Source organism: Mytilus californianus, unplaced genomic scaffold (genome assembly GCF_021869535.1).
Source record: "Mytilus californianus isolate M0D057914Y unplaced genomic scaffold, xbMytCali1.0.p SCAF_8, whole genome shotgun sequence".
Classification (NCBI taxonomy): domain Eukaryota; kingdom Metazoa; phylum Mollusca; class Bivalvia; order Mytilida; family Mytilidae; genus Mytilus; species Mytilus californianus.
The window spans coordinates 82127285-82148204 of record NW_026262734.1 but is presented as its reverse complement, the minus strand read 5'-3'; the positions used below and the strand labels follow the sequence as shown (position 1 = coordinate 82148204).

The following is a 20920-nucleotide window of genomic DNA, read 5'->3' as shown; positions in this document are numbered from 1 at the left end:
CACATTATTAAAACACATATGTTTTGTCAAAAGGCAAATAGGTTCTAAACATATATTAATAAATGATTTTTTGACTGCAACCTAGTCTTTAATGTTTTACTTTCCAATCTACAAATGAACTTTGATTGTTGAAATATACAATGCCAAGTGGTAGCCTATCTATAGTGGGACCGTATTAAAGACATAGATAATTACCTGTAAAAATGATCGAAAAATTTCGAGACGTTCCGAGTATCCTCATTCCGAGGATATCGAATGGCCCATAGACACTTTTAATACTCACCAATATATAAGCATGAACTCCTCAGTGGGTTCACGCAAAAAACAAATTCGTCCATTTGTGTTAATTTGACCTGTTGATACAATTTTTAATGCATCTTTGTTATTTAATGTTTACTTATAAATTGTTATATCTCGTCTCACTATTTTTAATATATACCACCTTTGATAAGTGTTTGGTATGACGATAAATTTTCACTTCTGTTCTCATACTATGAACAACAAAATTATATATTATTTAAAAAAATTTCCGTACTTCATGTATACCTTACAACTAAATTATTTTTATTTACCTGTGTACCTTATTTTCTTTGGTGGCATTTTGTCCAAGGTTATGGTTGTCTATCTGATATCATTTTACATCTAACCCCCTTGTATTTATATATTTATTTTGTATTTACATTGCGTCATTGATCTAATTTATTCGTTCAGTGTATGTTCACTTGTTTTTGTTAATATGTCTTTGAATTGAGTTAAGCCATTTCAATTGATATTTTATAGAGTTTCCTTCTATGTTGTGATTTTACACTATTGTTTCAGGTTAGAGTGAAGGTTGGCGCCTATGAAAACGTTTAAACCCGTTGCATTTGTTTGCACCTGTCCTAAGTCAGAAATCTGATGTTAAGTGTTTGTCGTTTGTTGATGTGGTTTATAAGTGTTTCTCGTTTTTTTATATATATAGATTATACCGTTGGATTTCCTGTTTGAATGGTTTTACACTAGTCATATTTGGGGCCCTTTATAGCATACTGTTCGGTGTGAGCTAAGGCTCCGTGTTGAAGGCCGTACTTTGACCTATAATGGATTACTTTTACAAATTGTGACTTGGATGGATAGTTGTCTCATTGGCACTCATATCACATCTTCATATTGTCGATTGTCATTAGTTATGAATGTATAAAGATCATTAATTGACACATGATTATCCCAAATTTGTAGGTACAGGGGTAAATACTTTTTTTTAAGATAAGTCTTAAAGTTTTGTATAGAAAATAAGATAAAAATTGCTATTTTTGACTGCATTCTGTGACCATTGATCCGTTATTTTGCGACACTTGATCGACAGACGTCCTACAACACTGACTTTGCACTTTGTCTTCAGAAATATTCTCATGTGACATCAAAATTTTACAGGAAAGTCTGATAGCAAGCAATGTCTATCAAATCTCGGTACAGTATATTGACATGATATGTTATGTCATTTAACAAGTTATAAGCAAAATAGTTTACAGTGTTGGCCGCTTCCTTTTTACTTATATCTGATATATAAACATATCTTCCATAAGGAAGGAAAGTAAGTAAATATGTTTCCTATTTTTACCTACGAAATATAAAAATATTTCTGAAACATGTTTTTTTTTTAATTGTTATACTACACCTCAATGCAATGTTGAACGAGAACAAAGCATATTATATTCAAGAAATTAAACTAAAACATTACAAATTAATATCTGTAAGCATGACTTACATGTCATTGTTTAAAATATCAACAAGAAGCAGAGGCGTGAAAGTTTACATGATTTGTTTAAGTCCTGCCTGTAACTAAGTAGTATATCATGTCCAAAGACATTAAATCCAATTTTACACACCTGTTTCTGTTTCCGATCGTACCATACACCAAGTAACTAATACTTAGCGTTTTAATACTTTTTAAAGGAATGGTTGTAATATTTTTTCTGTCTTATGAAGAAATAGCATCAAAAATGTGGTGCACACTGAATAACCCGCGTAGCGTGTTTTTTGAAAGTGTGCACCACATTTTTGAGGTGTAAAACAATTCAAACGAGAAAACCAACGGCATAATCTAAGTTTGCTCAGCATTCATCATGAAAACGATCACATTACAAATCATTTTAGGAAAGCACTGTGAAAGCAGACATTTCAGGAGGCAACAAGTCTGTAGGCTGACTGTATATTATCTGAACAAGTTCATTTCTTGTCAACTTCATAATTATTTCAAACATTTTAATAGATGTCATCCAAATTTGGTCTGTTTCGAATGGACAAAAAACATGTTTCAGTCATTCCTTATAATTTAAATCTAAATTGCATTTTTAAAAAAAACAAATCGTGAAAAAACGTTGATGATGTCATGGTCTCATGACAAAATAAAGTCTGAGCTGATGGAAAAATACTTTCAGCCAATCAGAAAACGTTTTTTTTTACATCCAAAATTAAATCATAAGCAAACAGAACAATATATCTGTACATCGTTAGAGTATTGAAATCTGTAACTCAGACAAGTAAGAAATACCTTTGATTTAAAAACCAATTAGGAATTATTGGTATCTTTAAAGTAAGAAGCATTTAGTCCTCATAAAATTATTTCTAATAGATGAATTGTCCAATGTTTTAATTTTGTAGCAAACTAATGCTTCATTCAGAACATCTCTGAGAATGTCCTTGTAATACGATACATCAAAACAAGAGTCTAAGTGGTAAAATTCCTGTGAAAGTTTTACGGAGGTCATTACGGGTTAGCTGATTGTCCATGAATTTGTTCCAAAAAATAAAAATAACAAAAATACCAAACTCCAAGGAAAATTCAAAACGGAAAGTGCCTTATCAAATAGCAAAAATCAAAAGTTCAAACACATCAAACGAATGGAAAACAACTGTCATATTCCTGACTTGGAACGGGCATTTTGTTATGTAGAAAATGGTGGATTAAACCTGGATTTTAAGCTAGCTGACCCTCTTACTTGTATGACAGTCTCATAAAATTCCATTATATTGACAACAGTGTGTGAGCAAAACAAACAGACATAATAGGTGAAAATGTCAAAAATTAGGGTACAGCAGTCAACATTGTGTAATAATAATTGTAACAACAATCCGTTTTTCTCGATGAATGATACTTATAACCGAAATTGTATTTACCATTAGCAATATAAAGGTGCCATTGTAGATTATGCTTACCCATCTGGATGCAAATGAGATCGCGCCAGTGTTTGGCGGGATTCGTGTCTTTAGTTATTATTTAGTGTTTTGTGGAGCTGTTTGTCCCCCTCGTCGTCTTGCCATCGCCTTTTTGGTTTCTAATAGACTATTTTCATATTACCAACTTTTGAATCCGTACATATTTTTTTTTTTTTCGACAGGTTACTTACTCTGTGGTAGGACATCCTGATACTTGGTCAGGTAAGAGCAACTTAAAGAAGTAAAATCATGCTTACAATCGGTACAATTTGGGTGTAAAATTAACTGTTTCATGTTTTCTATAAATGACAAAATCATCGAAAAACAGTAAAATTGCACCGATTATATGTTTGATTTTACCTCTTTTGGTTGCTCTTACTTAGCGGGGTACCAGGATGTCCTATCATAGAATAGGTTTCTTGTCGAAAAATTATAAAATACGGAGTCAAAAGTCCGTAATATGAAAATAGTCTATTGACTTATAAGTTTTGAATGGCACCTTGGGATATGCTGTGTTTCTATTTTGGAAAAACAATTAAGGATCTAGTACATTTTGTTGTATCAATTTTTAGGAACTAGCTGGTCCATGTAAAGGTCATGACTGTAAACTGAATGAAGTGTGTATGCCAAAGGAAATGACTTACTCATGCTTCCCATGGTTTTCACAGATGCCTAAAAGAAGTACGTTTTATATATTTAAAATCAGATAAGTAAACCCTTTGTTTCAATGAACGACTTTGAATAATTTATCAAGTCACCATATTTTCGCGGGGATGAGGCCGTCTACTTTTTCAGTGTCCACAGTTTGATCGGGAATACAAGTTAACTTGTATCTTGTTAACCAGTATCCGTGTCGTGTCAGTCAAATTAGTTTTCCTATAAAACTGTACTTTTATTTGACGTTGGAAGAAATTGATAACGAGACAATTACATGATGGTTCAGATAAATTTTGCCAAAAAAATTAATACGATTTATGAACTGAAATGCAATATGCAACGTATTTTGAACATGAAATGGTAAACAACAATTTATCAACAGAAATGTAATTATTTTGTTTAAGAGTATGTATCGTTTTGTTGTTTCAATGCTAAACGTATAGAAATTTATAGAAACTCCACAGCCTTTCCTCTTGTATTGTTATATTTGACAGTTTCGGTACTTAATAGATAGAGGATTGAAGCATGCAGTGCTAGCAGATATTTCCTGAAAATAAGTTTTTAAATAAAGATACGAGTTAAAAAGTGTCCCTCATACAAGTAAACGTTTGATTTATTCCATAAAAATGCACTTAATTAATAAAACAAATTCAATACTAGAAGTAGAAGTGGATGAGTACGTTTAACATCCCAATACTGTTTATGTCATGATACCGGAGGGACACATATGTCCATATGTTTAATTTATGCAAGCACCTTTTCATTACATTATCTTTTTCAAATACATCATTAAAGATTTTACAGTGCAATGCTTTTCTTCAATGGGTCTCAAATGCAACGTCATTATGTCATGACGTCATAGTTGGATCTGTGACGTCACAGACGTCCAGTTGTCGTATTTTCTGGCACACTTAATGTAACAATATTAAATCAGCGGCAACGAGAGGGTAAAGAAATTCACACACTGCATTTCGTACATTTTTAACGATCTATCAAACATTTTTTTTTCGGGGTAAGCTTGCAGCTGCTATTCAGACTTTATAAAACGTCACAAGTGTCTGGGCAAAAAGTTGACGAACTAGGGTTATGTTAAACAAAAGTTCATCGGAAGATACCAAGACCTTGTTGAATAATATTCCGTATCAACTTCATAAATAATATATGATGGTCTTGAAGATAGATTCTAGGTGCTGACGTTGTTTATCATCTTAATTATGTGTTATAGGTTTCTTTTTATTTGTCTTTGCATATTTTAACCTTTACTGTTTAGTCCATTCTTGGTAATATCATTTTTTGCGTGGCTGTGTTATTGTGCTATGGTCATATTTTTTTATTCTTGTCTTTCGTTTTTGCTTATGTGCTTTGTCTATAGAGTGTCTACATGCCTTTTTGTTTTTCTTTGTTGACATATTTGTTTGTTTTTTTAGTGATTAAGATTATGACAAATGTTGACTGCTGTACCTCAAGATTTGACATTTTTACCTATTATGTCTGTTTGTTTTGCTCACTCATTGTTGTCATATAATGGAATTTTACTCGACTGTTATACAAGTGAGAGGTTTAGTTAGCTGATAGTTGTCTCATTGGCAATCATAAAAGATCTTATTATTATATTTCTATTTTTGTTCACGATCTGGTCTTTATTCCTGTACATTACATGCCTATGTTGCAGGCATACACATCATTGCGTTAATTTGTAGTTTGTAGCAACAGTAAAGTGTTTTTGTCTTTTTACACTCAAATTATGTAGTTGGTTCTGAGGAATACAATAACTTATCTTCTTGTACTGTGTGAAATTTTCAAAGATGTACACCAATCGATGTTATGAGTGTAGGAGACTAATTTCATAAAAACAGATTAGGTACGTTAAGCATTTCTAGAAACTGCGAGCATTCTTTGATACACGGCCTATTATTTTTAGAGGGTAGTATTGGTCACTAGTATTCCTCTATTTTAGATTTAATTTTTTTCTACTTTTAATTACTAGTTATATTTTTCATCTGTTTTGTGTATCCTTGATCAACAATTAAAATTAAGATTTGAGATCTAAACAAAAGGACTAGTTTGAAGCCCTTAATATTTATTTGATAATATCTAGTTAGGAACTAGTAATTCCAAAAGAACATGATGAAGTACGATTAACATTGTTTAAAAAAATGGCGCAGTTAAGAAGTATATCAACTTCGAAAAGTAATATGTATTTTTGATTTATTTTCTGCTCTTCATACGGTAAAACTGTAAATTAATGCCCGTTAGAAAACGGTTTTCGACAGAACGTTCAGAGCATATTGTTGCATAGTTTTTAACAGTCATTGACTTGACATTGATCAGACAGTTGGCACCAATGAGCGACATAACAATTGACAAAATTAATTTCAGACAGTGAACAATTAGCAACGAAATACTGATATAGTCCAGAAGTTAATTGGCTTACAGGATAGTCCCTCCCGAATATAAAGATGTCACTATCACAAATATATTGACAGATACGATACCTCTGTGTCTCATATCACTAGCGACATGTTTTTGTAGTCTTATATTTTTAAATATAAGAATAGTCGTCTCATCTGTAGTGTTATTCCCAATTGTGACAATTTTTGACATATTTTTGGTGGCATAGAAGGTACTGTTTTCATAGCATTAGACGCATGCCCTGTCGACGTTCAAGTTTTCGCTCCTTTTAGAGTTCCTGCGATTCCCTAAAGTTGCATGTGTTATCTTGATTTGTCTTCTAAATCGATTTATGTGATTTGAACATAGGTAAAATCCTGTTGTCTACTTAATTTCCTATATATTTTAAAGACGTTTCGTAAGAATAGAATTTCATAACATTTCTGTTTTAGAGTACACCAATTTCATATGTTATCGTTATGAATATATTAATTATTATAAAGCATAGCGAAAAAATAATTATTTCTCTCCGTTTCTAAAGTTTTTAAACAGATATTTGTGGCACGCCCTGGTAATCAACAGTCAGTATTGGACACTTGGAGAAATTCGTCTTTGGGAGGAGACATTGAAAACAATACCCACTTGCGTACCAATCGACATCTAAGGAGTAGCATGATTGACAACTGGGATGGGTCACATATTGACCAGGTATACTAGCATATAACGTATAGCTAATTTAGTTCCTCGGAGGTACAAAGATAGTTTGGTTATATATCTTATACATATGAAAATGACATTCGGTGTACATGGAATATCAATGTATGCTACCCATTTCAATTTAAGAGGTTTCAGAGAGTATATGGTGCTCGGAAGTAAAATCCAAGTAAACCCGTGCAGTCTCTGATTATATCGTGTGTTCGTATTTATTATGTCTAATAAGTATTTAAGGATACTTTGTACACATTGACTACGAAAAAGATGGGTATGTGAAAATATTTCATTTAATAGCAAGCACACAAGGCAAAAAAAAAAAACACAAATATTTCAAAATGAAGATGATTACTTTGGCAAAGCATGTTATACTCTGAAGATAACGTCGACTATTTATACCGATTGCTTATCATATGTACATTAATTTTAGAATAGAATGCTTATTTTTATGATTTTACTCGGGTGTAAAAGAGTTGACCGAAGTACATTATGTATGATGTTCAAAAGCGCTTCCCCTGAACGTGACGGTGAAGCGCTTTTGATCGTCAGTTTTCCTGCAGATGATCTATGGTTCTCTGCGGGTACTCCATGGTATATGGTTCTCTCTGGCTTCCTACACTAAAGAAAAATGACCGCCACGAAATAGTTAAATATCCTTCACAGCAAAACGGAGGCATTCTAAGAACGGATTTTATTCTCGTTTGAGAGAAGTCTATATGTCCTTGTTCCATTACCCAAGTCAACACTTCAGGATTGAATTTCGTCAATATCAGTAAAATAATAGATGTTTAATGTCCAGCCACAAATGTTACAACCATTTACAGGATGAGAATATGTTAATTATATTTGAACACTGCTTTGCCTTGTTTCCAGTCCTTGACGACTATAGGTGTTCACTACCTATGTCATTCAGTCTGTCAATATATCCGTCCGGTAAGTTTTCCGCACTTTCTTCAAATATGCTTCTTTCTATTGTTTTATATATATCGTATATATAAAACTGCAACCAGAGTTTACTTTTTTGGACTTCAATGTATCGTAAGAACAAACACCTTTTCGATGGAAAGAGGTAAATGTGTCCAATAAGAAAAGGTTAGGTCGTAAAAACCCAAAGTGGTCAATTTTTGTGAAATTAAGGTCAAAAGTCAAACCTTGAATATATCATAATTTCAAACATGAGAAAAACCGATTGGCTGTAGTGAGATATATTCAATAAAATGCTACAGAAACGGTTTAATCATTCATATTTTCGAAGGATGTCAAAACGACAAGTTTGACTATTTATATGAAGAGCTGCCATTCAAAAATGGGCAATGTCATCATATTACTTGCTTTCGGAGAGTTACACACATTAGCTATATAATATAAGGAGATGTGGTATGATTTTCAGTGAGACAACTATCCACCAAAGTTCAAATAAAGTGGATGTGAGCAATTATAGGCAACTGTACGACCTTCAACAATGAGAAAAACCAATACCGTATTATCTGCTATAAAAGGCCCCGACATGAAAAATATGAAACAATTTAATTGAAAAAACTAGCGTCCTAATTTATAACAAAACAATTTACAAAAAACAAATATGACAGACATGAACCAACGACAACCAATGAACTACAGCCTCCTGACTTGGGACAGGTACACAAAGAAAGTGGCGGGGTTAAACATGTTTGTGAGCGCTCAACCCTTCCCTAACCTGAGACAGTGGTGTAACAGCACAACATAGGAACAAACTATAAAAATCAGTTGAAAAAGGTTTAACTCGTTAGACCAATACAAAGCAGAAAAACATCAAACGAAAATACAGACCGGACGTGGCAGAGTATTTATCCATCCCTCATCCCTGACAACTAAAAAGACAAAAAGTACAGATTTGAGAGTACTCGCAGTTACTGACATCTAGTTCAAAGCCAAAAACAAAAAACAATCATGTATCTAAGACTATAGTCGTATTATATAGACAGTAAGAAATGGTTTGAAAAGATACACAAGGAAATGATATTAAAAAAATCTTAGCTAAACGTCAATCTCTACGGTAAGCCAAAGATTTCATAATTCCAACTTTACAATTCTTAAATTGTATGTTAGTAACTCTGTAATTTTCAAATTCCAACTTTGCAATTCTTAATTTGTAGTAGTGCAGCTCGACATTTGAACGTCTGATAATTGCAACTCGAACTATGTAACTATGCCATTCAAAATTCAAATTTTAATTTTCCGTACTTGCTACATAGTATATTTGTGATATGTAGACTTGTAATTCGAAATTCAAATGCACAGGTGTTGATTTTGATAAATACCTCTCAACGCATGTTGACTGAAACACAAATATGCACTTACGATTATCTTTAACATGAATTTTTTTACGAAGAGTCTTATATTATATAATTTTTTAACCATGATGTGAGGGGTATTCCATAACCGGGCTACGATACAAAAATGTTACATTAGGTTCTTTTAAGGACCAGACGAAAATTAAAATATAGCTAATATTTTATCATTCAAACAATTTCTAGCTATGTGTTATTCCGGTTCATTTAATTAGTTTATTTAGCGTCTTTTTTCGAGGTCAATTGACGTACTTATAGCCTTTTATATGAAGTTCTATCCCAATGTGCATTCAATGTAAACATGTCAGCCGGTAGGGGACATAAGCAATACCGTCAGAATGCTGATTTTTATATACTATTTTAATCCCAAGGGTTTACTGGGTATAGAAATAATATCATCCCTTGGTCTTCTTTCGACAGACAGTTTAAACTTTGCAAAATTGTGGCGTCCATTTGGGTTTGCTGAATGTATAAATTCCTAACTTCGTCCGGCCAGAATGACGACGTTAATCTGATAGCTCGTGTAGAGAGTGTCCCGCTCTGTCTGCACGTTAAGAACCCTTGAAAACTTTTTGAGGAGTCAGTAGGTGGCCTGGTGCAAGGCTTAAGGCCTATCCCTCTAGCATTGTTAAGTGGCATTCACAATTTCCCGCCTATCATTTTGTTAAATCCCATTTGCAAGACCTACGTATTGTATTTATTGGTAATTTATTCTTCTTCTGAACATGCATGAAATTTTTGCCACTGAACGTAAGCAAACAAAAATCAATCATAAGGCACAGTCCGGAAACAGCCATCTCTCTCCGTCGTGATAAGTTATTCATATTAAATACCGAAAACTCTTGGTTCATCCTCCTTATTACCACCTGCTTAGCGACGAGGCAGCAACTACCAATTTTAAAAGCCTTGTCGGGATCGAACACGTGACTTTTTGCAAACGAGATTTGAAACACGAGACCACCCAAGCGGTTTTTGTTACAAAAAATCCGACAACATCAAGCATACACTTTTGGTGGAACCATATAATGATCCGACCAACCCCTTACCATTAAACACATAGAAATAGATTTGTTAAGTGTTTTACCATTTACCCTTTTACTTTATATTTCGGAAATTACAGTTTGCTATTTACAGATCAATTAATTCTTTATTTATTTGCTTTTTTTAATTTAGAATGGACCACAGTAAAACGACTCTCAACTGATGCATTTATATTATCTAATATTAATATGTTAATTTCGAAATGTTGGGGATATCTTTATAAATGCAAACATTACAATGAGAAGGGTCTTTTAAATTTTAATTCAAGCGCCACTGATGAGTCTTATGTAGACGAAACGCACATCTGGCTTTCCTAGTTATAAGCCTGGTATTTTTTATGAGTTTTTACAACCACTGGAACAATGTTACTGCTGGTAAACGTTGCGTCCCCGAAGATATCATCGGCCTATTTGGCAGCCCTTTTGTGTTGACGTGCAATGTCATTGATATGTTCATTGTCTGTATATTCACTGCTTATAAAGTGTTGAATTATTCGAAACAATAAAGATTGCCTTAACTGTATTTTTGTACAACTTTTCTTTACAATTTTTGGTTTTTAATGCTCTTCAATTTCGTATTTGATGTGGCCTTCCAACTGTGTCGAATCGAAAGCCACGGCTGAGTCTGATATAGATGAAACAAGCGTCTGGCATACACAAATATAAGCCTTGTATCTTTGAAGATTTTATCAAAAGCATTTCTTTATGCATTATTTTCTGAAATTGTTATAATTTATCTCACATTTTTGTCCATTGTTCAACATTCGCAATGTACGCAGAAATCTCTGTTCTGTTCCTGAATTAACGGTGACATTTTCATTTCAGGTGAAAGTTGAACTATTCAGAAAAGGAACTCTTGATGTAGAGATATATTTTGATGGTCGAGGTTCAACAAGTTCTGATTGGTTCACCAAGGAACGACTTCGTTCCAATTCTTTCAACGACCTGAATCAAATGTCAGCCTTTAATTTTTTCTCAGTGGATGGGTAATTTAATTAAACAATAAAACAAACCACTTATTACTACTGTTTAAACAAGATTGCTACGCCGTGACAAAAAGGTTCCTCGCGCTGTATAGTTGAGGAATTAAATTGTTTGTCACGATGTTTCATTATGGCACGATAGTCAAAATATGGTTTTAAAGTCCCATATCTCCAATAAAAATTGCCAAATCAAAATGACGGTATAAAGTAAAATAACAAAAATACCGAACTCAAAGAAAATTCAAAACAGAAAGTCACTTATCAAATGGCAAAACAAAAGCTCAAACACATCGAACCAATGGAAAAAAACTGTCATATTCATGACCTGGTGCAGGCAATTCCTTATGTAGAAAATAGTAGATTAAATCTGGTATATTATGGTCAACTGCACATGATTGCAAACAATCCTACCAAGTATGAGAGTATTCAATTGAATAGTTTTAGAGTTGGGTTCACACGGTAACACTATTAAAATACTCCAAAAATACTCGTCGAAGTCCAATAAGTTACGTAAAAATAGTCAGATCAAAACGACGGTACAATATGGTCAACAATCCTACCGAGTAATAGAGCTTTCTTTTAGACGGACTCATATGAGATGTGTTCACAAGGTGTCATTGATACAATACTCAAACAAATGATAAAAGTCCGAAAATTGCAGTAAAGTTCATACCCTTATAGTTATTACTTTAAGAAACAGTTTTTTAACGCGTGATTAGAAGTACCGTTCAAAAGATTTATCTGAAACCAAACAAATCTAAATTTGTAGTCTATACATTGTTTTTGTTACCTAGACTTTTGACACTGTGACCTAAACATTAATAGGGGTCTTCTTGACCAAACTGTGCATTATTCAACAGATATAGGTGAATAATTGTTTATAGTTCACAAGATATTATGCGGAAACGAAACTTTTCCACAAATTTCAGTTAATTGAAATGCAGACAATTGTACTACTGACCCCAAAATCAATAGGAGTGGATCTTGTTGTTTCAAATGGGCGTGTTCAAGCTAAGTTCAATGACAGTTTGGTATATGGTTCAAAATATCATCCGAAAATTAAAATTTGCCATAAATCAATTTAATTCCATTTGAGTCAATAGGGGACAAACCAAGGGACATTTAAGGATGTTCGCTACTCTGTTTCAAAATAACAAGCTTTTCAAAAGACTGTTATAAATTAATAGTATATAAATAAAGGAACCAAAAAAGCAGAAGAAAATGAAGGGTCCGTGTGCTTGTTTTTGAGATATAAGCCATTGAAAATTTGGCGGGAAATGATTCTCTCTAGATTTTTCATACTTTTAACATTGTCCGCTTTTCTCTTTTAAAAACTATGAAAAAATAACAAGGATTTTATAAGATTTTCAAATATGGCTTTAAAAACTATATAAAATAAAATTAGGAAAAGAAAAGTAGGGGTTAGTGGACAAAATTATTTAATGGCAAAACATGGATAAAACCAGAGGATTTCGAAAATCTGGCAAAAATTCAAAAACAAGAGGAGCGAACATCCTTAATCGGATTGGTTCAAATTTTTTTATAAAAGAATTGAAAAAAACAGGTCTTCTACTAGTTGCTGCTTTCACCTTGACCTTTTACATAAAAGTTAATATGGCGTTTAGACCACAGGAGCATCATTCACCTGATCTATATATCAATAGGGATCTTGTTCTTTCCAAAGGTCATTTTCAAGCGAAGTTTGGTGATTGATGAATGCTTTACGTCGCATCAGAACAAAACAAAAAGGCTTTATCGTGGCGAGATATATTTGAAATATTTTTACAAAAGGTCTTTCAATATACAATGTACTAAAACTTTAGTTAATAGCAGAATTACTTATTTACAAATATAAGTCACCAAGAATATAAAGTGATCAAAATAAAAACCATTTAAAACGAATAAAGCATGTTTATATTTTGGAACACATTCCATTTTCTTTTGAAAATGAAACAATCATTTGGATAGTAATATTATTAAATAATTCATATATACTATTTACATTAAAATGTTCTCCGAATATCGGAAAAGTCAATACATTTAATTAAAACATGTATAATTGTATACTTGCAATTGTAAGGTATACATGTGGTTGAACTTAATTTTTTTAAAAGAAACTCGTGTGTTATTCTAGTATGATCGATACGAAATCTTGAAATACCACTTATGTAGGTATGCCTACATTTGGTTTTATTATAATAAGTGATTTATTACCGTTTTTTTACTCCACATATTTTCCATATATTTAAAACATATTCTCTAATATAAGATCTAAAATTGGTATATAGGAATTTACATTGAGCTATAGGGTCGTTCTGGGCACTTGCTGCTGCCTGATCTACAAATGTGTTTCTGTGGATGACAGTATGGCTTAGCACACATAGACAATTAATCTAATCATTGAGAATGTTCAAATTCCTGATAACGCAAAGGTCATTTTAGAATTAACGTGTTTCTAATTTTCATATTATATCTATCTTGAAAACATCAAAGAGCGTAAGAACATATAATACATTTTGATTTGTCTTAGCTAGGAAGCAATAAACTGCAAGGCCAGAATTATTGCCCTAACTTCTGCATGAAAGATGGATGCAACAGAAGGTAAGCGGAGACTTGCAACTTTGGCCCCAAAGAAAGTTCCTTTCATCGACACAATAGTATCAACAGTTGAAAAATCTGATTTATTAGATTTCATTACAGCCGTATGTTGTTGAACTAAAAGGGTGTTTGTTTCAGCGTTTTTATATTTACGAAGACCAATATATCATTTTTGGTGTTGGGATTTACCATGAAGGGCATTTACATTTTTTGGTTGTTTTATACGACTAATTTAGGAAGTTTATTCTCATGTTTTTCAAAAATGTTTTCATTAATAGGATATTGAAAACACACTTCCAAAGCACCCGAATTCACCAACGGTTTTTTATGGGGTTCTTATTGCTCAGTCTTTAGTTTTCTTTGTTGTGTTTTGTGTATTGTTTTTTTTTTTTTTTTTTTTTTTTCATTTTTTGCAATTGCATTCAATTTGTCAGTTTGTTTTCGACTTATGAAATATTCCTTTGGTATCTTTCGCCTCCCTTGTAGGCATGATTTTCTGGAAATGCCGTAATCTTGACTGCATACTGAAGACAAAGCTTCAAATGTCTGTGAGAGAGCGAAGACTCGTTGGCCTTTACAAACAAAATCACAACTGTTGAGGTTTGAAAGGCACCAAGACATAGACGAAGACATTGGTTATGTACAGCATCGAGCATTTTGAACTAATGAACCACAATCTTGATTAGACTTAACTAGTGATCTATATAAACTTAATGAAATGTTGCGACCAGCACCCCAGTCAGTGCTAGTCACAATAAATATCTAAAATATCTTGCTCCAGCATTTTAGATATGGGGAGAAAGGTCAACTTTCTTTCAAACTTAAACCATTTTTATTTGGTTTCCTTAGAGAAAAGCTATGTATCAAGATGCAATCGTTTGGTGTAGAAATGCATTCGATAGGTTTTCTATGTCGAAAATTTAAAAGGAAGCCCATTTTTCATTTCTATAGAACAGCCGTTTTAGATTACTTATATTATTTACCTCTGTTATATATTAGTAAATCATCAACGTATAAAGAACCTTCAATATTGCTTTTAAAAGCAAGATTGTTAATTTTAAGACTGAATATTGTAACGGATAAAACACTCTCTTGAAGCACTACCATCTCCGCATCAAATACATCATACATTGTAGAATTTACTCTTACATTAAAATGACTGTTAGAACCCACCATTGTCTTGCCTGTACCATGTCGAGAATACGACAGTTGTTTTCCATTTCGTTTAATTGGTCTTACGTTTGGTTTTGTAAGGTTTTATGAATTTTTTGAATTTACCTGAGGATTCGGTATTTTTGTTAGACTTTTTAATAAAATATATGTTGCATATTGCTTTTTAATCTAATATCAAAGAGATCTTATAATACCTTATTTCTAAGTGGTGTCAGAAGCCTTTTCAAAGTCAAAGAATACTGAGACACATGCTCGTTTTTCGCGATGTTATTGATGATGAATGATTGAATCGAACAAGATGAACATGAGTACTGTAGTCCTGTCGAAATGCGCACGTAATTTTGGCCAATAACCCATTGGATTGCAGGAACAGAACAAGGCGATCATTGCCATCCGTGTTTTGCAGACACCACTGGTATGAGCAATTGGTCGATTATTAATAGGATCCGTATGTTTTTTTTTCAGCTTTGGAATAGACACTATGGTTGCAAGCTTCCATATAGATTAATCGTTTGATTGGTGTTTAACGCCACTTTCAGTACTACTGTGCTATTCCGAGGCTGGCAGTTTTTATTGGGGAGGAATCCGGAGTTCTCGGAGAGATCAAAGAACTTTCGGTTGGAAAATTGACAATCCTAGTCAATTAAGATTGGAGTCGAGCACACCTGTCGCATGCAGGATTCGAACTCAAAACCTCAGTGTTGATAGGCTAGTGATACAGTATTTCGACTTCTAAGGCCACTTTAAAAGTTGATCCTGAATATTATCTGGCAAACATGCTGTATCATGAGCCTTAGGCAAGGAGGTTTTAAATTCTTCAATCGAAAAAGAAATAGAAAAAATTTATCGTAAATACGATGTAAAGTTCAATTGGCTTCTTTTTCTTTTGCTGTTTAATTTTTCATGAAATCATTAAAGTGTTAGACGATTCGCATTGGTTTCAACAAGCTTGTTGTCAATATCTTTTTCAGGTTTTAGTCAGTTATTGCCTTCAAATGTTTTACCGCGGCTTTATAATTTTTACTTTTGATCTTTTATCATGTTTCATATTTTGTAATGGTTCACGTCATTGTTCTTTAGTATTTACGGATAGGGGTCCCATTTTTGCAATTTGCAGGCGCACCACATCTCTCTATTTCTATAATACAATATAGATAAAGACAAACAAAAATAGAAAGAAAAAAGTAAATAATGTGGTTGAGACTTCCAAATGACTATTCATTTTGTGCAAAATAGACTTGATTGGACAGCTAATATAATGAAGTTTTCTTTATTTTGTTGATTTATTATCAGACATCTAGGCCGACATTTCTACATTAGCCATATCCATAGTGGTTGCCCTAATGACAAAGGTTGGATTGTAGTGATTGACAAAGATCATGGAAGTTCACGAATTTGCGAGTTTGACAGGATACCTGGAAAGGCCTACCCATATATTTTGTATGGCACCGATCATCACATGATCAAATTTGCAACTGGTATGTCAGACGATATAATTATTTATTAAATATACTAAATCATTGAAATCATATTTTAGATTCGTTGATCCTTCGCAAAATATCCAATATTTTGCCTCCTGTATTTGTACACAAGTGGTAAACAGTCCTGAAAATCTATGATGGAGGAAATTTGCATGGTCAATGAATAAATTACATTTGACAACACCAGACTCACATTTAAATCACGATCGATAAATTTTCGCCCTTTGTTTTTGGTGAGGTTTTGTTACTCAATATTAGTTTTTTGTCGACTTTTAATTATTTTTCTGTAGTCGGTAGTGTTGTCTATTTTTCTACGGCTTGTATTTTAACGTTTCCTTACTATTTTCATCCCTTCTACGCTTGTAAATATCATCGACAATACAATTATATAATTATTTTCCTGTCATCATAGCTTAACAGTGATAATAAGATTGGAATCACGAAGAAAGTCATAATGACATTACCCTGCAGACAATACGTCCTGATTACAGTCCGTAGTTGTTTGTTTTAATAAGGATTAAGATTATATTGCAATGTTGACTGCTGTACCCCAATTTTTGACATTTTTACCTATAACCTATTTGTTTTGCTCACACATTGTTGTCAGTATAATTAAACTCTATGATACTGTCATACAAGTGATAGGTTTGGCTAGCTATAAAACCAGATTTAAGCCTACAATTTCTACATATGGAAATGCGTGTACCAAGTCAGGAATGAGATAAGCTGTTTTCTATTTGTTTGATGTGTTTGAGCTTTTAATTTTGCCATTAATAAGGGACTTTCTGTTTTAAAACTATCCTTGGAGTTCGATATTTTTGTTATTCTACTTTTATTATACTCTTATCAGAGTTTTATATCCCAATAGATTCATATCAGGGCAAAACACTTGCTTATACTTTGTTCCAGATTGCATTGTGCTAAATTGGATTTACCTTCCCTCTCGACACACTTTGTCATACAATATTTTTAATAAAAGTAAACAATACATCCTCTCTATGTCGGCACACTTCGTCTTCCCCGCGATAAACACTGTATTCATGTTTGTCCAACCCCACTCTTTTTTTCGTATCTTGGGGCCTTGTTAATATTTGACTCATTTGCAACCAAGCCCCAATTCGGATTTGTATGCAGAATAAAAAGTAGTCGTTTCAGAAGAAGAAATAAAACAGAAACTTTGGGATAGCACATGACTGCAAAAGAACGGATATGGTCTATACATGTATGAAACGTGATCCATACACGCACACAACCAGAAAAGCTGTGTTGGTTTTGTACTTTATTATTTAGTTACAGCGAGGCCTCCGAGCAGAAACTCAAACCTCATTCAAATTTGTTATTCCTTTTGCGGGTGACGAATGCCTAGCAATAAACGTACCTGTTTTCGCTTCAGTACACTAATATTGGTTGTGAATACTAGTATCCAAAATAGATTTACAAGTTTTAATAATCGGTAAACTACTTTTACCTCATTTTTTAAGACGGCCCATGGCACTGTTTGAGCGGATTTCTTTGCTAGATGCCAATAACGCTCCACCTGTGGTGTGTGTCATTTTAAACGAAGCTATATTGTTCAGTACGATGCAACATACCACTCGTGATAAGAATATTTAAAAGGGGGTTTATCGTGAAAAAGGTGTGATCACATTCGAAAAGAAATAATTTTTGTATCAAATATTTTCAGCCGTCGGAATAACAGAATATCGAATATAGAAAAAAACATTTGATACAAATGTGCATCGAAATCATATATACCCTAGTTAAATTTAAAAATGTCCATCGATGTTCTTAATTCAACAGGTAAATTGTCCACTATACAGGTATATTACGTAATCAACAATGAAAACATAAATAAGTAACAAAATAAATCAGCACTCACATCTTGTCTTTATGATTTGGGTTATAATCTCAGTTGAACATAATTTTTGAGATTTATTGTCTAAAATTAACATACAGGTTTTTCTCATTATTGAAGGCCTTTCTATAGTTGCTTTCATCAACGTCGTTTGGTCTATGGTGGATAGTTCTCTCACTGACAACATACCACATGTCCTACATGTATATTGGTCAGTTGTTACCTGCCAAAAGTTCACGATTTAGTTATGTTTTTTATTCTTTTAACTTGAAGTAAATACTGTGTTGACGTAAATGTAAAATTGTGCATCATCCAAGGCTTGGTCATATTTCTAACGAAAATCTAAACTATGGGAAATGGAATTAGTGACTGTGTATATTATGATTGTATGTAGACATGAACAATACGGCATGGTCTAGGAACGGACGTTATACATCCTTGGCTTTCAAATATTCGGCTTTGACCGTTCCTGCTGAAGGTGATCCGAAAAAGCGCTTCGGAAGCATGACATTTATACAGTTTTGTTTTCATTTTTTACAGCATTGGGTCGATACTACTGCTTGTTAACTATCATGTCCCGAGGGTATCTTCAGTTCAGTAATCAGGACTTCGATACTAACATGATTTATAACAAACCTTTCTGAAATTGTGATTGGGGAATAGAAATATGTTCACTTTTGTCTTCCGACTGGTAGTAAAACTCTTGCCAAAGAGTGGCGTCCTTTTAGCTGTGCGGGATGTATAAGTACATGTCCGGTCAGAATTGGGACGTTTAGTTCAACGCCTCGTGTAAAGAGAAGGCACGGTGTTTGTACGTTAAGAACCCTTTCAATAACTCCTTAGGTGGCCTGTTGCAAGTTTAAATTTATATCCCTGTACAATGTACCCTCATTTTCCAGTGGTAGTCTAATTTGTTCTCGTCCTGAAAATGCATAAAATATTTGCAACTGAATATTAATGAACCATCAATGAATCAATCTTAAATTGTCCGCACTTTGGACGGAGCAAACTCGGTATTAGATGTACTCTAATGGTAAATTGCCCTGCACATTGTATACTTAAATGTAGTTGTAACAATTTTCATACTAATAATTGTCATTTTGTGTGTACCTCTCACGAATTCAATGGTATTTTGATAATAAAAAAACTATTGAGTTACTAAAAAAACGCGCTTCAAATTTATTTGTTTTAATAACATATTTTTTTTATTTTAGAAGCTGCAGTTGCTGACATGATGATTATATCTATTTCAACATTGGTTTAAAATGAGACATAGTGCTATTAGAAAACTAACCTTACCGAAATTAAAAGAAGGAAATGAACATTTTAGTTCGTCTTTATCCACAATTACTGACAAATATTTGATTCCTAATACCCATTTCACCGTTTGCTGCTGATCAATATTTAGTTTTCCCAAACTAGAAAACTCGTCCGTAGACTTCTAAGTTAGAACATGTGTCACTGACAAACGCGTGCCAGAGAAAACCACAGAACCACCGTCTTATACTATATTAATTGTTATGATGCAGAAGGCCTACTTCAATATCTCAAGGATAATTTTAAGACATAAAATAGTATTACATTAATAAAAATTGTGAACTGAAAACATCTTACCAATAAGGTTGAAGGGCGAACAACATTTTCCTTTTTCGTTTAATAGTCATCGGAATGGGAAAATCTCGACGTGGTTCGTTTTATTGATGTCGATTGCAATTTTCAATTACGAAGTCAATAAAGACTAAATGGACCGCATGACTCATAAATTAAACTATGGTGAATATTGAAACAATGACTTTCAAATGTTCTTGTTTTTATCTATAATGCTTGAAGTAATCAGAAATAAAATTGTAAAACTTAAGTATTTTTGAAATGGATTAAAAAATTAACCTTATTAGAAGTCCATAACTACCATAGTAATGGACTTCTGATGTTTATATATCTATATATTTTATTATTATATCCAAGGGCAATAACGTTGTCATATTGACTGGTGAGTGTTTGGTGATTTTGTCATGATTTGGCCAAGTAAGTCATTGTTTGGTTAGATTACTTTCCAGAACATGATTTCCTTAGTTCTTTTCAAATGAATAAAATGAAAGTAAGATGTGTGAATCTATATTGTACGTCAAACGATCTACATTGAAATTGTCGGTTTTTTTTTTTAAAGAAATGAAATATATGAATGGGGAGGGATTTTCGCATAAATGAATAAATGAATGGGGGTGTTTTTAAAACATCAGCCGGACGTCTGTACCTAAATTTGTAGGTTGAGACCTCCCCCGTCTTTTTGTTAAGCAATTGACATGGTTTGATTAATTGTTTAGAAATTCTGATTACAATATGTCTCTCGTCTTCTTTAGTTTTGCCCAAAACATAGAAAAGTGTAAAAAAAATCGTCGTTTAAGGGCAATTACTTCTATCTAGAGTCTACTAACGAGTTGGGCAAAATTTGGCTTATTAGTAAATCTGGTCTGATCATTTTTTATAAAGACTTTAAGTGTCT

At 33.0% G+C, this 20920-nt stretch overlaps 1 protein-coding gene across 1 annotated transcript; it reads left to right on the top strand.

Moving 5' to 3' along the window:
* The first annotated feature begins 6905 nt into the window (after positions 1-6905).
* LOC127710923 (uncharacterized) lies at positions 6906-19829 on the top strand. Its single transcript, XM_052216886.1, has 4 exons — positions 6906-6954; positions 11153-11313; positions 16375-16559; positions 19632-19829. The coding sequence occupies exons 1-4, from the start codon at positions 6919-6921 to the stop codon at positions 19679-19681; spliced, it is 432 nt and encodes a 143-aa protein (XP_052072846.1). The 5' UTR covers positions 6906-6918; the 3' UTR covers positions 19682-19829.
* The last annotated feature ends 1091 nt before the right edge of the window (positions 19830-20920 follow it).

Excerpts from the sequence above, each read along its gene's own strand:
- LOC127710923 (XM_052216886.1), top strand. The coding sequence starts at position 6,919 with ATGATTGACAACTGGGATGGGTCACATATTGACCAG. Across the intron at positions 6,955-11,152 it reads ATGGGTCACATATTGACCAG|GTGAAAGTTGAACTATTCAG; the intron begins GTATACTAGCAT and ends TTTTCATTTCAG. Across the intron at positions 16,560-19,631 it reads CATGATCAAATTTGCAACTG|AAGCTGCAGTTGCTGACATG; the intron begins GTATGTCAGACG and ends TTTTTATTTTAG.